The sequence below is a fragment of the Ranitomeya imitator genome, chromosome 1, assembly GCF_032444005.1.
Source record: "Ranitomeya imitator isolate aRanImi1 chromosome 1, aRanImi1.pri, whole genome shotgun sequence".
NCBI classification, from domain to species: Eukaryota; Metazoa; Chordata; class Amphibia; order Anura; family Dendrobatidae; genus Ranitomeya; species Ranitomeya imitator.
The window spans coordinates 41,106,370-41,124,242 of record NC_091282.1 but is presented as its reverse complement, the minus strand read 5'-3'; the positions used below and the strand labels follow the sequence as shown (position 1 = coordinate 41,124,242).

At 42.7% G+C, this 17,873-nt stretch overlaps 1 protein-coding gene across 1 annotated transcript in view; it reads right to left on the bottom strand.

The window, feature by feature from the left end:
• DCC (DCC netrin 1 receptor) overlaps positions 1–17,873 on the bottom strand; it is a 1,008,503-nt gene that overhangs the window by 291,628 nt on the left and 699,002 nt on the right. The window contains exon 8 of the mRNA XM_069745998.1: positions 10,618–10,774. Within this exon, the coding sequence (XP_069602099.1) occupies positions 10,618–10,774 (157 nt within the window). The remainder of the gene's footprint in view (positions 1–10,617; positions 10,775–17,873) is intronic.

Sequence of the window (17,873 nt, the reverse complement as noted above, 5' to 3'; positions counted from 1 at the left end):
TTCGATGCCTGTCTGCGGTCACTCCTTCCACTAGGCCTCCACTGACCACACCACTGCTGCCCGTGTACCCCTGGAACCAATTTAAAATTGCCTACAGCCATGTGTTATTATTTTAGGCCTTCGATGCCTGTCTGCGGTCACTCCTTCCACTAGGCCTCCACTGACCACACCACTGCTGCCCGTGTACCCCTGGAACCAATTTAAAATTGCCTACAGCCAGCCCAATTTTTTTATTTTAGGCCTTCGATGCCTGTCTGCGGTCCATTCTTTCTACTACTACTACACTGACCAGGGCACTGCTGCCCGTGTACCCCTGGAACCAATTTAAAATTGCCTACAGCCATGTGTTATTATTTTAGGCCTTCGATGCCTGTCTGCGGTCACTCCTTCCACTAGGCCTCCACTGACCACACCACTGCTGCCAGTGTACCCCTGGAACCAATTTAAAATTGCCTACAGCCTGCCCAATTTTTTTATTTTAGGCCTTCGATGCCTGTCTGCGGTCCATTCTTTCTACTACTACAACACTGACCAGGGCACTGCTGCCCGTGTACCCCTGGAACCAATTTAAAATTGCCTACAGCCATGTGTTATTATTTTAGGCCTTCGATGCCTGTCTGTGGTCACTCCTTCCACTAGGCCTCCACTGACCACACCACTGCTGCCCGTGTACCCCTGTAACCAATTTAAAATTGCCTACAGCCATGTGTTATTATTTTAGGCCTTCGATGCCTGTCTGCGGTGACTCCTTCCACTAGGCCTCCACTGACCACACCACTGCTGCCCGTGTACCCCTGTAACCAAGTTAAAATTGCCTACAGCCATGTGTTATTATTTTAGGCCTTCGATGCCTGTCTGCGGTCACTCCTTCCACTAGGCCTCCACTGACCACACCACTGATGCCCGTGTACCCCTGGAACCAATTTAAAATTGCCTACAGCCAGCCCAATTTTTTTATTTTAGGCCTTCGATGCCTGTCGGCGGTCCATTCTTTCTACTACTACTACTACACTGACCAGGGCACTGCTGCCCGTGTACCCCTGGAACCAATTTAAAATTGCCTACAGCCATGTGTTATTATTTTAGGCCTTCGATGCCTGTCTGTGGTCACTCCTTCCATTAGGCCTCCACTGACCACACCACTGCTGCCCCTGTACCCCTGGAACCAATTTAAAATTGCCTACAGCCATGTGTTATTATTTTAGGCCTTCGATGCCTGTCTGCGGTCACTCCTTCCACTAGGCCTCCACTGGCCACACCACTGCTGCCCGTGTACTCCTGGAACCAATTTAAAATTGCCTACAGCCATGTGTTATTATTTTAGGCCTTCGATGCCTGTCTGCGGTGACTCCTTCCACTAGGCCTCCACTGACCACACCACTGCTGCCCGTGTACCCCTGTAACCAATTTAAAATTGCCTACAGCCATGTGTTATTATTTTAGGCCTTCGATGCCTGTCTGCGGTCACTCCTTCCACTAGGCCTCCACTGACCACACCACTGCTGCCCGTGTACCCCTGGAACCAATTTAAAATTGCCTACAGCCATGTGTTATTATTTTAGGCCTTCGATGCCTGTCTGCGGTCACTCCTTCCACTAGGCCTCCACTGACCACACCACTGCTGCCCGTGTACCCCTGTAACCAATTTAAAATTGCCTACAGCCATGTGTTATTATTTTAGGCCTTCGATGCCTGTCTGCGGTCACTCCTTCCACTAGGCCTCCACTGACCACACCACTGATGCCCGTGTACCCCTGGAACCAATTTAAAATTGCCTACAGCCAGCCCAATTTTTTTATTTTAGGCCTTCGATGCCTGTCGGCGGTCCATTCTTTCTACTACTACTACTACACTGACCAGGGCACTGCTGCCCGTGTACCCCTGGAACCAATTTAAAATTGCCTACAGCCATGTGTTATTATTTTAGGCCTTCGATGCCTGTCTGTGGTCACTCCTTCCATTAGGCCTCCACTGACCACACCACTGCTGCCCCTGTACCCCTGGAACCAATTTAAAATTGCCTACAGCCATGTGTTATTATTTTAGGCCTTCGATGCCTGTCTGCGGTCACTCCTTCCACTAGGCCTCCACTGGCCACACCACTGCTGCCCGTGTACTCCTGGAACCAATTTAAAATTGCCTACAGCCATGTGTTATTATTTTAGGCCTTCGATGCCTGTCTGCGGTGACTCCTTCCACTAGGCCTCCACTGACCACACCACTGCTGCCCGTGTACCCCTGTAACCAATTTAAAATTGCCTACAGCCATGTGTTATTATTTTAGGCCTTCGATGCCTGTCTGCGGTCACTCCTTCCACTAGGCCTCCACTGACCACACCACTGCTGCCCGTGTACCCCTGGAACCAATTTAAAATTGCCTACAGCCATGTGTTATTATTTTAGGCCTTCGATGCCTGTCTGCGGTCACTCCTTCCACTAGGCCTCCACTGACCACACCACTGCTGCCCGTGTACCCCTGTAACCAATTTAAAATTGCCTACAGCCATGTGTTATTATTTTAGGCCTTCGATGCCTGTCTGCGGTCACTCCTTCCACTAGGCCTCCACTGACCACACCACTGCTGCCCGTGTACCCCTGGAACCAATTTAAAATTGCCTACAGCCATGTGTTATTATTTTAGGCCTTCGATGCCTGTCTGCGGTCACTCCTTTCACTAGGCCTCCACTGACCACACCACTGCTGCCCGTGTACCCCTGGAACCAATTTAAAATTGCCTACAGCCATGTGTTATTATTTTAGGCCTTCGATGCCTGTCTGCGGTCACTCCTTCCACTAGGCCTCCACTGACCACACCACTGCTGCCCGTGTACCCCTGGAACCAATTTAAAATTGCCTACAGCCATGTGTTATCATTTTAGGCCTTCGATGCCTGTCTGCGGTCACTCCTTCCACTAGGCCTCCATTGACCACACAACTGCTGCCCGTGTACCCCTGGAACCAATTTAAAATTGCCTACAGCCATGTGTTATTATTTTAGGCCTTCGATGCCTGTCTGCGGTCCATTCTTTCTACTACTACTACACTGACCACACCACTGCTGCCCGTGTACCCCTGGAACCAATTTAAAATTGCCTACAGCCATGTGTTATTATTTTAGGCCTTCGATGCCTGTCTGCGGTCACTCCTTCCACTAGGCCTCCACTGACCAGGGCACTGCTGCCCGTGTACCCCTGGAACCAATTTAAAATTGCCTACAGCCATGTGTTATTATTTTAGGCCTTCGATGCCTGTCTGTGGTCACTCCTTCCCCTAGGCCTCCACTGACCACACCACTGCTGCCCGTGTACCCCTGGAACCAATTTAAAATTGCCTACAGCCATGTGTTATTATTTTAGGCCTTCGATGCCTGTCTGCGGTCACTCCTTCCACTAGGCCTCCACTGACCACACCACTGCTGCCCGTGTACCCCTGGAACCAACATCAGAAAATATAAAAATAAGTATTTTGCTTATAAAAAAGAAAATACTGGAGAGATATCAAATGCAGACATTTTAACATTAAAAACAAACACATACAACAAAAATTTGGTACAGTACTAAAAATGGCCACCAGCTACAATAACTTTCTCCTGCAAGTAGTTAACTGAAAGGTTTTTTCAATTTTAAACACAGATATGGCATCCACCGAGTGTTGTCCTGTCGCGTCTTCTTTATATTATTGCCAAGAAGATGCAAAACAATGAAAATAATAAAATCATTATTTACCAAAAAAATAGAGTAAGTCAAAACCACATTGCAAATAAACATTCATTACAAATAAAGAAGCAGGGCGCGTCCGAGGGTGAGTATATACCTAATAAGAATATAATCACCCTCGGACGCGCCCTGCTTCTTTCCGACAGCCTTCCTTCCTAAGAATCAGCCCTTCCGTGGTGTAGAGAGAGGGTTTGTTACACTCCAAGGTGTTCCCCAGGTTGCCTTTCCTGAGCTTCGATCTTCCGGCTCTCGTTTAGTAGTTGTTGGAAACTATGCTGCATTAGGCCTACAAATTGGGTATGGGGTGTAGAGAGATGCTGTGTTCCACTGTAGAGAGATGGTGTGTTCCACTCCAAGGTGTTCCCCAGGTTTCCTCGCCAATGCTTCGATCATCATGCTCTCGTTTAGTAGTTGTTGGAAACTACGCTGCATTAGGCCTACAAAATTGGGTATGGGGTGTAGAGAGATGGTGTGTTCCACTCCAAGGTGTTCCCCAGGTTTCCTCTCCATTGCTTCGATCTTCATGCTCTCGTTTAGTAGTTGTTGGAAACTACGCTGCATTAGGCCTACAAATTGGGTATGGGGTGTAGAGAGATGGTGTGTTCCACTCCAAGGTGTTCCCCAGGTTTCCTCTCCATTGCTTCGATCTTCCGGCTCTCGTTTAGTAGTTGTTGGAAACTACGCTGCATTAGGCCTACAAATTGGGTATGGGGTGTAGAGAGATGGTGTGTTACACTCCAAGGTGTTCCCCAGGTTTCCTCTCCATTGCTTCGATCTTCCGGCTCTCGTTTAGTAGTTGTTGGAAACTACGCTGCATTAGGCCTACAAATTGGGTATGGGGTGTAGAGAGATGGTGTGTTACACTCCAAGGTGTTCCCCAGGTTTCCTCTCCATTGCTTCGATCTTCCGACTCTCGTTTAGTAGTTGTTGGAAACTACGCTGCATTAGGCCTACAAATTGGGTATGGGGTGTAGAGAGATGGTGTGTTACACTCCAAGGTGTTCCCCAGGTTTCCTCTCCATTGCTTCGATCTTCCGGCTCTCGTTTAGTAGTTGTTGGAAACTACGCTGCATTAGGCCTACAAATTGGGTATGGGGTGTAGAGAGATGGTGTGTTCCACTGTAGAGAGATGGTGTGTTCCACTCCAAGGTGTTCCCCAGGTTTCCTCGCCAATGCTTCGATCATCATGCTCTCGTTTAGTAGTTGTTGGAAACTACGCTGCATTAGGCCTACAAATTGGGTATGGGGTGTAGAGAGATGGTGTGTTCCACTCCAAGGTGTTCCCCAGGTTTCCTCTCCATTGCTTCGATCTTCATGCTCTCGTTTAGTAGTTGTTGGAAACTACGCTGCATTAGGCCTACAAATTGGGTATGGGGTGTAGAGAGATGGTGTGTTACACTCCAAGGTGTTCCCCAGGTTTCCTCGCCATTGCTTCGATCTTCCGGCTCTCGTTTAATAGTTGTTGGAAACTACGCTGCATTAGGCCTACAAATTGGGTATGGGGTGTAGAGAGATGGTGTGTTACACTCCAAGGTGTTCCCCAGGTTTCCTCTCCATTGCTTCGATCTTCCGGCTCTCGTTTAGTAGTTGTTGGAAACTACGCTGCATTAGGCCTACAAATTGGGTATGGGGTGTAGAGAGATGGTGTGTTACACTCCAAGGTGTTCCCCAGGTTTCCTCTCCATTGCTTCGATCTTCCGGCTCTCGTTTAGTAGTTGTTGGAAACTACGCTGCATTGGGCATACAAATTGGGTATGGGGTGTAGAGAGATGGTGTGTTCCACTCCAAGGTGTTCTCCAGGTTGCCTTTCCTGAGCTTCGATCTTCCGGCTCTCGTTTAGTAGTTGTTGGAAACTACGCTGCATTAGGCCTACAAATTGGGTATGGGGTGTAGAGAGATGGTGTGTTCCACTGTAGAGAGATGGTGTGTTCCACTCCAAGGTGTTCCCCAGGTTTCCTCGCCAATGCTTCGATCATCATGCTCTCGTTTAGTAGTTGTTGGAAACTAAGCTGCATTAGGCCTACAAATTGGGTATGGGGTGTAGAGAGATGGTGTGTTCCACTCCAAGGTGTTCCCCAGGTTTCCTCGCCAATGCTTCGATCATCATGCTCTCGTTTAGTAGTTGTTGGAAACTACGCTGCATTAGACCTACAAATTGGGTATGGGGTGTAGAGAGATGGTGTGTTCCACTCCAAGGTGTTCTCCAGGTTGCCTTTCCTGAACTTCTATCTTCTGGCTCTCATTAAATTGTGGTTAAACGGAACAACTGCATTTGGCGTACTAGTTGGTTTGGGGCCTACTATCGGTGTCTGCCACTCCTTGCTGTTCTCCTCCACTGAACAAACCTGGGCCGCCTGTTTACTACTGTTGCCAATTTTGAACTGCATTTCGACTACTTACTGATTTGGGCCTACTCTCTGTGTCAGCCTCTCATTCCAGTTGTCATCCACTGCAATGCCCCCGATTAGTCCTGTGTTACCAATTTTGAACTGCATTTAGCCCACTTTATTCTTTGGGCCTATATCTGTGTTTCCTCCTCATCCTGCCCATTGCCCAGCCAGTGATAGATGAGTCTGCTGGTACATTGACCCATAACGCAACATTTCCCGTGCACGCTACATTGCAAGATTGTGACCCTGCTGAAAGTCAGGTCCCCCTTCCCGCATACCATACCACCTTACACGGGGACAAACAGGAAGGTGCAGATGAAAGTGCAGGTTCCTTCATCAGGTGGGGGGAGGAATACTAGTTGGCGACGTCACTGGCACAGGGCCTCTCATGGTACGCAAAAGTGTTGCTGCCGGTGGGAGGCGCCCCCGCCGTGCAAACACACCGCTGTACTTTGAGGGGCCCTGTGCCAGTGCCAATGCCAACGAGTGGGCCCCCCCTGCTTGCTCAGGTTCACAGCACTTGCAAAGTTGAAATACTTACCTCTCCCTGCTCCACTGCCGTGACGTGGTCCAGATTTCCTGGGCCCACTAATTACTTGAACCAGCCCTACCCACCACAACTTTAGCCAAATGACCCCCAATTTCAAATGCCTTCCAATTATTATAAGGTAAATTACGCTTGACAAGCTTCATTAAGAAGAATGGATGGTTTTGACATTAAAATGGGCACTCTAGGTGTTTTCCTGGCCCCCACTCACTGCCGACTATGCTGCCCCATTGACTTGCATTGGGTTTCGTGTTTCGGTCGATCCCGACTTTACGTCATAATCGGCCGATTTCACTCGACCCGACTTTTGAGATAGTCGGGTTTCGCGAAACCCGGCTCGACTCTAAAAAGGTCAAGGTCGCTCAACTCTACTGATGATGGTTCTAGTGCTGTATCCATGTACTGATGTCTTGATGATGGTTCTGGTGAAGTATACCTGTACTGATGATGATTCTGGTGCTGTATTCATGTACTGATGATATACTCATGAACTATTAATGGTTCTGGTGATGCATTCATGTTATGATGCTGGGTAGGGTGATATTTCATACATAAAAACTGTGACAACGGCAGTTCCCTATTGCATAGCCTACAACTCCGAACATTCTCTAAGTCTCTGGCTGAAGAGATTTGTCCACAGTTGGAACTGTATAAACTTTGGAAAGCCATAGGTAATGCTACACAATATTATAATAGTGGATGTAAACTAGACATCATATTAGACAGTCTTTTGGAGTAAATATCTTTTATGATTAGACTTCACTTAGCATCTTGAATGCTTTGTTCTTTGAGACTAATTCTTAAAAGCATTTTTTGAGAAATGGTTTTATATATGTCCTATTTATTTCATTTGTTTGCCTTGAAGATTTTATTTTTTTCAAGTACAGAACTATTTAACTATAAGTAACTGAGTGGCATGATGGCAAGGAACACAGATTCCAGATTGGAGCACATAATGAAATCTGTCCATAGGATCACCCCTCTTGAGCCGTCTATATGGGCAGGTAGGTCATAGGAAGTTGAATGAAATTGATACCTGAAATGCGATATCCAATGTCATATTCCAGAGAAATACATGTTTTTCTTTATAGGTAAATGAGCTGTTAAGATTTTTGGGCAGGACACTGAGAATTTGACTCCAGAACTTATTTTAAATGGAAGGTGGTGTTATCAGTGTGAGACATGTAATGACTGACCGTCTGCTGTCCTGATCTCACTGCAGAGCTGTGTGTGATTACAACTAACACAGTACAGCAGAGCTGTGTGTGATTACAACTAACACAGTACAGCAGAGCTGTGTATGATTACAACTAACACAGTACAGCAGAGCTGTGTGTGATTACAACTAACACAGTACAGCAGAGCTGTGTGTGATTACAACTAACACAGTACAGCAGAGCTGTGTGTGATTACAACTAACACAGTACAGCAGAGCTGTGTGTGATTACAACTAACACAGTACAGCAGAGCTGTGTGTGATTACAATTAACACAGTACAGCAGAGCTGTGTGTGATAACAACTAACACAGTACAGCAGAGCTGTGTGTGATTACAACTAACATAGTACAGCAGAGCTGTGTGTGATTACAACTAACACAGTACAGCAGAGCTGTGTGTGATTACAATTAACACAGTACAGCAGAGCTGTGTGTGATAACAACTAGCACAGTACAGCAGAGCTGTGTGTGATTACAACTAACACAGTACAGCAGAGCTGTGTGTGATTACAACTAACACAGTACAGCAGAGCTGTGTGTGATTACAACTAACACAGTACAGCAGAGCTGTGTGTGATTACAACTAACACAGTACAGCAGAGCTGAGCTTAGTCTCATCAAAATGACTTTAGCCCTTTCTTTCTAATGCTTAACCAGTGTGGGAATTGATGCGGGGCAAGTTATTTCCTTTTTGTGAACTATGGATCGAATTTCAAATGTTCGAATTCACATGAAACCATGAACTTCAGGAAATTTGACTTGAACTTGATCCTCCACTAATAGAAACACGTAGCTTTGTAGAGGAGCTGTAGAATATTTTTTATGAAGGATTTTTTTTTTGTAGAATTTTTTTAGCAATAAAAATGGAAACTATGCACATCCTTTCAATTATGCAACATGTTCCAATTGCTCATTATATCACTAGTGTGTAATGCTATTTGCCATTTGCAATGCATCGTTATAGCGTTTGTATACACTGATCATTGTGACAGTATGTAAATAAAATATTATTAAAATGACAATTAGCAAGAAAAACAAAAAACTAATACAATCCAGTGTCTGGAACTTGATCAGACCAGTTTTTTTTTCTAAATTTCCTAATGGTTATGAATATTTTTGCTTCACACAAGAATTACAGAGCTCTAGCTCAATGAACAAATTGCTACAACCCGTCCTGCATGTAACCGTATTGCATATTTATTGCAGCCCTTGGTAAGAAAGATGCCGACTCATTTTATAATGTTCTTTCTGCAAATATTTGACATGCAAAAACTAATTGCTGAAGGCTGTAATAAAAAAAAACAAAATAATTAACATTTTTTCATCCAAGATTAGAAAATTCTCCCGGCGTCTGCAATGATCGAACATAAAATGCATAAAAACATTATCTGCATAAAACCAAGGAGCAGGTAGCATAGCATGGTATTATGCCATGTACCTGTTGACATAAAAACTATTATCTTTGAAAAAAAAAACATAAAAACCCTTAAATATTACAGGGTATGAAGACTTTTGCTCCCATATTTATTGCTGTAATATATTCGAAATGGAAGAATATGGAACTTTGCAAAAAGTCTTGATTAAAAATCTCTGAACATTTTGTATACACAGATTCTACCTAGACCTATGCATCACCATGGTAACAGACTACAAACAAATCTCGTGTAGTCTGAAGTCGAAGTCATGCTTCCTCTTAATTCTTAGTAAATAGGCGAGGCATATAGAAGAAATAGCAAGAGGTAGCAGACCAACACAAAGTAGTATAACTGCAGGATCAGAATATTCAAGGCATATTTATGGTCTAACCATGGAGACAGATAGCTTTGAATAGTAGCTGTATACATTAAGTGATAGATCTGTTATCAAGACTGTTGCTTCACTTTTCAAATCAAACGCATAAGAGAAATAAAACAAAATAGTTAAAAAAAAGTGTTTATATGTTTTAAAGGGAATCCGTCAGCAGGATGAACCCTCCTAAGCCATCTTTTTGGGTATGCAGGTGATAGCAAGATGAATCAAATGATGCCGTGATGTCTGTGATCTGATGTCTTATTCCAGAGAAATCCATATTTTTCTTTATATGTAAATGATAAATGAGCTGCTAGGATCTATGGGCCGGACATAGATCTCCTGGAGACTCCGCCTCCAGAGCTTATTATAAATAAAAGGTGTTATTAGTGTGAGACATGTATTGACTGACTGTCTGCTCTCCTGATCAACATTTCCCACCCTGGTAATGCCCCCCTTCATTTACAATGAGCTCTGGAGGCAGATTCTCAGAGAGATCTATGACCGGCCCATAGATCTAAGCAGGTCATTTACATATTAATAAAAACATGGATTTCTTGGGAATAAGACATTGGATCACAGATAGAAAGATATCATCTTATTCAGCTTTTTAGGACCTACATGTCCATATAGACGGCTTAGGAGGGTGGATACCACCGACAGATTCCCTTTAAGAAATGGAAACTAGGTGCCACTTGTGGAATTGAAAAGAAATTGCTCTAAAACTAAATGTTTTTGGATACAATTTCGGATGGGTCCATCAGGTACCATTCTGTGAATCTAAATTCTCACAATGTGAATACTACACATTAGGGGAGAGACGGTTGATAACGAGGCTGAGAAGACCACCATGATTTTCTCATGTAGGAACATTCCATGATTGCTGGGGATTGTGTGGACCGCCAATACAAAACATAGAGAATTGAGAACAGAAACATAGATAGAGTGAATGGACATACCTGTGAGCCCCGTCTTTGGAGAAGTAGACGGTGTAGGCTTGTATGTTCCCTCTTGTATCTACCGGTGGCCTCCAGCTAAGACGTACGAATCGACTAGAAACCAAAACAGGGACCACATCTCGAGGAGCAGAGGGAAGGATACTGGAACTGGGAACAGCTGTAGGGGAACGGGGGGATTCAGTCAGAGAAGCGGGTGATACAAAGGAGAGGGGTTCAGCAGGAAAATGTGTGGGGGTAAAAACTACCGAGTCCATAAAACATGGGGCTGGGCAAAGATGGAACAAATGTAAATTAAATCATATGATAATACATGTAAATCATCAATAACTAATCACATCCATATACTATATTTGTTCTGATTTCATCCACTGCCATTTTAAATTAAATAAACAGAAACTGAGCCATCAATTGCAAATAAGTCTTATCCAGATTGTTTGATACAATATATCAATAAAATTTGAAGTGTAGGCACAAGGGCCGGTGAGTGACTGCAAGTATATGATTTGCACACATGTGATCACATGCCTACTAGACATGCGTGGCACGTCTATGCCTAGTTGGAATGTGGCCGAAGGTATACAAATCACATCACTGTTCGCTGCCGGCACCGACATTGGAGCATCTCGACAGTGCGCACTGTGTTTGCCATGTGGATTCAAAAGTCTGCAGTCACAAAGAGTGACTGCAGACTTGAGCCCCAAGACTGTAAAACTCCTTTAAGTAGTGTTAATAAATGCAATAGATTCTTTTTGTCAATAACAATGGGTAATAATTAGTGCCAATAAGCCAAAATATTGAAATTATATCAAATAATACAAAGTTCTTTAGAAAGTTCTATAAGTTTGACTTTATTCTCTTCTACCCTAAGATCTCATTTTCTAGAGTAGGAATTACAACTTATTTCCACCCGAGTCCGAGTCATCACTCTAAGACATTGCCTGACCCTATCACGGGGTTTGCAATCTATGGCACTTCAACTGTTGTAAAAGTACAACATGCCTGTGACTATAAGGGCATGATGAGAGGTGTCGTTTCGCAGTAGCTCGAGTGCTGTAGGTGCATAACCTCCTTGAGGTTCCTTTGCGCCACCAAGAAAAATAACTTTGACAGCTCACCCTATAGTTACGAACAGACCTTATTTTCATGAGTTAGACCATGTGGGCTCGATATATACTAAATATCCTAAAATTAGATAGCTCTTTTAATTAGAGGGCATTCCTGATTACATTCTGGCCAATACTTGCCAACGGTCCCCATTTTGCTTGGACAGTTCTAGAAACCAGGCTGCAAAGCGAAAGGACTTGGTAGACCCATATCCAAAAGTCAGGTTGTCCTACCTGCTCCAGTAGCCTAAACTGACCCTGCAGAAAGGCCGTCAGGACATGAGAACCCCTGTAACCAAATCTATTTTTATTTAATCAATGAAATCACTTGTCAGTGGTGCTGGCGCTGTGGGAAGTTTTATTGGAAAATGCTGGAACATCTAAGAATATCAGTATAATGGTTGGATATTGCAGACTCGTCAGTCCTTCTTACGCCTCATACAAAATTAATCTCCCGACATTTTGATTTTCCACATCCTGAACTAATTTGGAAATCTCTTGCCAAGATTCCTGTGAATGTGCTCCTCCGCTGCCACAGAGCACCTGTCCCATTCTATAAAGCCGGCACTTACCATTTTACTGGTAAATGAGCCTTTATCTTTCCTAATAATAGTTTCCCTTTAAAGAAAATTGCAGTAATAACCGTAGGCTAATAACAGCTATCAGCGGCTCTTTATTTTTAGTGACTTCCAAAGTAAAGTAGAGAGCGAAACATGACTGGTTTAAGCAGGGCTGGTGGCCACCCAGAAGACCAAAATGATGGGTCATAAATGTCGTATTTTTTGGTTACAAGGAAATCCATTAGGAGAGACAGTGAATTTAATTCTGGGGTAATAAAATATTGTGTAAGATAAACAATGAGGAACCAATCGCATATCAGAGTTTCTAAAAATGATAAGTGTAATGAACTGGAATAGTATCTGATCGGGTGACCTTTATAGATATTACTACCAAGGAAGAAGGTATAGCACCAAATGTGACATGCTGCCGGTTAGGTGGGCAGAATCAGAGTTGAAGCATACCACAAATTACATTAAAGGGGTTATCCGGGACTTTTTTTGGATGTGGCTAAGTACTGCCTGCCTATTTCTGCCATGCAAAGATATTTCTGGGCTCAGAGAGGTTACAGAACACTCCTTCCTGTAATTCTGCTTCCTGTGACATCACGTCATCAAAGCAGTTTCTTCTCCTCCTTTCTTCTCTGTTGAGAGGACATCACTGCTGACATCATGTTGACTGTCAGACATCTCAGTTCTGCATCGTGGGGAAACGAATGTTAACCAACATGACGTCAACAGTTACATCCCGTCGACAGAGTCACAACAGAACAAAAGGAATTGATCTGTCAACATGAAGTCACAGAAAATGGTAGAATCACCGGCAGGAGCAGTCCATGACCTCTATGAGCCTGGAGACATCCATCACTTGGCAGAACAAGTTTTGGAAGATCTAATGTTAACAACTTTTGGACAGCCTGATTTTGATGAGCCTCGCTGATTTTGACCTTTTTCTTTCAACCATGATATTCTTTTCTTAAGACAAACGATAATACCAGATTCCAACCAAGGGCAGATTCCTGCTAAAAAAATGTAATGTCTCCTCTTTTCTTTTCAATCATTGTTAGGTGCTATAGTTGAAATTGTAGCCATGTATTTCATCAATGGAAACCTAGACCGGGCACGAGATCACAGCAGAGATCGATTGGCAATTTCTCATTTTTAACCGAAGGCATTGTCAACCAAGACAAGACCCTTCACAGCCTAATTATAAATGACAAGTCATCAACAAAACAACAATCAGAAATCCCTTCTGTATGGCCAACCCAAGACTGGACAATGACCAAAGACCCGAGACTGAAAAAATCAATTTTTCCATTGCCTAGAACTAGAAGCTTTATTTTTAAACTAAGTTGATATTAGCAAATATTTCGGATGTATGGGAGAAAACCAGTGTACATGTGTAAAACTTAAGTGTGTCACATACAAACCCCATGGAGAACCTGCCTTTGATAAGTTTCAAACTTAGGACTAGGGATGAGTAGACACGTGGAAGTTCGAGGTCTGGCACCTGACCGGTACTTTAGTTCATAGTTTGGTTCAGGTACCAGAACTTTACCAGAACTTAAGTCAGATCCTGTACTCCAATGAAAACAATGAAGAGCAAACTTTGGATCTGGAAAAAAAAGTCTCTCTCTCTTTGCAATTCTGTAACTCCGAACATTGAAACAGACTTCTGGGAGAAGTCTGTGTTCGGCGTTTAACCCCGGACACTAACTGTCCTCTACAAACCCCGAACTTTCAACTTTGGGTTTGCTTATCTCTACTTAGGACCTAGTAGTACAAGTTCACTAGTAACTACTGCAAAAATCAACAGCGTCTTTGTTTTGGGGTAAAGCCCTCAGGGAAGGGAAGAAATTATAAAGGTGAATAAATAAATTATACAGACTATAATACAACCAGAAAATTATGTTGTCTTAACTACAAATGGTGGCCATGATCCAATGAAACTTCATTGCTAGTTTTTCTGTTGGATCCTATTGACCCTATTCAGGACACAGACTACTTGTATATTCTGATGGCAGCTTTGGAGGAAATGTTCTTTGAACCATTCAGCAAAGTCATTTATCCATATTCCAATAGTCCATTGTTATATGATCCACTATGGTCTTGACTTCAGCTCGATCTTGAGCTATGGCAACTTGATGGATGAACGCTCTGTATGAAGATCAATCTTGTGCAAGCCTAGATATGTCCACCAGAGTCTTCTCCATCGTTATCTTGATTGTATCAAGCCATTGGGTTGCTGGTCTTCCTCTTTGCCTTGTTCCTTCTATTCTTCCGACAATGATGTCCTTCTCTAGTGATTGCTGTCTTCGTATGATGAGTCCAAAGTAGGCAAGTTATAGGTTGGTGATCCTTGCTTCCAGTGACATGTCTGGCTTCATTTGTTCCAAAGTTGATTTGTTTGTTCTTCTTGCCAGTCAATGTATTGATAGCATCGTACTTTGGTTTATAAAGTTTATGAAACAGAGGAAGACAAGTCATTCAAAATTTGCTTTTAAAAGTGTTCGCCGTCACTGACCAATTTTTTTACTAATTATAAACTCCAGCAGAACCGAGAAGAGAAGATCCAATCATCCAAGCATACTTGTCATTAAGTCGTGATATTGTATTCTTCCTTAGTGCCTTTCCATCTGGAATTTTAAGCTGAATTTCTGGTATTTCTTAGAAAAATTATCCCAGACTTTATATAAAATATAGAAAGGTCAAGTATGCAGAAAACTCGTCACAAGCTATCACCCTCAACATACTAAAGGAAATACCAAATTTTATTAAAAATAATACTATTGGAATTTATAAATTAACCGATATTGCGTAAATGTATCTGTAAGAGACAAAAACATTCTAAAGCTGGACATAATTTTAGCTTTTTTTCTGGGAGATAGTTATTATTATTATTATTATTTATTATTATAGCGCCATTTATTCCATGGCGCTTTACATGTGAGGAGGGGTATACATAATAAAAAAAAAGTACAATAATCATAATAAATACAAATCCCAACTAGTTCAGGAGGAGAGTAGACCCTGCCCGCGAGGGCTCACAATCTACAAGGGATGGGTGAGGATACAGTAGGCGAGGGTAGAGCTGGTCATGCAGCGGTTTGATCAGACATTATTTCCAACTTCACGTTACACCTGCATGCTCTACTCAGCCAATCGTGTTGAGTAGAAAATCTGCTGCCAGTCACCTTTGGCTCTGGCTTATTTTCTCCGAGAATGAAAGGATTGGATGTGTTGTTGTAATTCAACATGCCAAATCCGATTTTTCTTACAACAGTTGACATTGGGGAAAAGTTGTGACACCCCATGCACAATAGATGATTGCATAGTCCTGCCAAAATTCATAGGGTTGACTGACATTCATCTGCTCGAAACTTTACAATTGACTTTATTGAAAAGTTCTGAGTACCATTATTAGTAATATTATCTTTTGCAGAACTTTCTGGATGCAGGAAAGGTCACGTTATGGAGATTGGATTGAGTGGGTTGCTGAATTATAGCTGGAAGGAGGAATGTTGCAGCCAATATGAAGAACAGTAGACAGGGCAGAAGACCACCACACCAGTTGACCACTATGACCATGTAGAAGACAACTGTCTTGCTAAGTTCTTTTTCTCATGATCTGGTCAAAATCTAAAGAAGAAATCTCTGAAATCTAGTTCTTATAGACCTTATCTGATTCTTAATCTTAAAGGGAATGCTCAGGACTTTATATATTGATGAACTATCCTTTGGGTAGGTCATCGTTATCGCATCAGAGGGATCCAACACCCAGCACCCCCAAAGTCAGCTGATCGCAGGTCCCTCTGTGGCCACATGTTTACAAGCCGCAAAACCATAGTTCCATATAATATTTATTGGCTGTTCTTGGATACAGCAGCTCAGATCTCATTTACTGCCATAGATTATAGGAGCAACGTCCAAGAATGGCCATTAAGTCGTGGAATTGGCAATGTTGCACCGCTCTTTTTTTTTTTTTTGCTTCCAAAAGCTGCAAACAGCTGATTAGTGAAAATGTTAGACTTTCCCCAATCTGATATTGATGAACCTTTCTAAGGTCGGGTCATCAATATATAAGTCCTGGACAAGAGAAATCTAAAGAACTCAGATCTGAAACACATTATCTGAGCCATAATCGTCAGAAATATCAACTCCTCGGATCTGAAACCTCGTCTCCATTCAAAACGACTTGAAGAAATTCTATTTTTCTAATATTTCAAAGTTTTTAGACTCCAAAAATTTTAGGAGGAAAGTAAATAAAAAATGATGTATCCAATACAACCAACAATAAAAAAAATAACACTGAATTACGATACATTATTCCGGATCAAAGGATAATTGGAATTTTCTTTTCTAAATGTATTCGTAAACCCCCGTAATATTGACTCTCAAACTTCAGCAATTTCTACCACTTATCTGAGGATGATTCATTTGCAAGCTTAATCTAGGAATTAGTGAATATCAGCCTGTACCTAGCGAGGACTATGCATTTCAGACGTTTCCATAGACACAGAGATCACTTATCTGTTGTCATGGAAAATCCAGGAGATAAACTAACTTAACAATGCTAAAAGATTGAGAATCTGGTTATTATATCATGTGGAGGGCTCATCATTTCGTGTCTAGGATGCAATTATTCTGGCACAAGTCAGCTCCATAGACAATGCTTAGATTCTGTGCTGATTAATGAAGTCTATATATATATATATATATATATATACTGTATGTATATACACTATACATGCACATGATTGTGTAATCCTCATGTATGCACTTGGCACATCTACATCATTATATTATGTTGCTGATCGCTACCTCCGCCAATGTCTTCTGTTAATGGGATTGTCCAATGTTCCATTTCCTTAAGGGCACAGTAAGCATGTGCTTCTAGGCAGCCCTATATAACACCACTTTCTGACGGCCAGATTTACGTATGAATGCACTAAACAGTAAATTATGTGCGCTCATATTTTATGTACACAATAAATGTGTCAAATGAGTAATAGGTGAAAAGCCAGGAAAGAACAAAGAGGACACATGGAAGCTTTCAACGGGCATAAGGATGCAAAGATTGTAGGACATAGGAAAGGCTGAAGCACAGGAGGACATCTAGTTTTGGGCACCAGGGAGGTTACAGAAGGGAAGACCACTCAATGTGGGGCATAATGGAGGCTGCAGAGGAGGCGGACACCTAAGTCAAGGCATCAGAAAGGCTGTAGAGGAAGAGGAACTCAAAATGGAAAATCTGGGAGGCTGTAGAAGAGGAAGACACCAAATGTGGAGAATCGGGAAGGCTGTAGAGGAAGATGAACTCAATATGGAACATTTAGGAAGCTGTAGAAGAGGAGTAAACCCAATGTGAGGAATCAGGAAGGCTGTGGAGGAAGAGGAACTCAATAGGGAACATCTGAGAGGCTGTAGAAGAGTAAGACACCAAATGTGGGGATTCAGTGAGGCTGCAGAGGAGACTCATTGTAAAGAGGAACATTGCAGAAGATAGGAAAACCCAGTGTGGGGCATAGGAAAGACTGCAAAGAAGGAGGACATCCAGTGTGGGACAAGGAGGAGACTGCAGAAGAGGAAGATACCC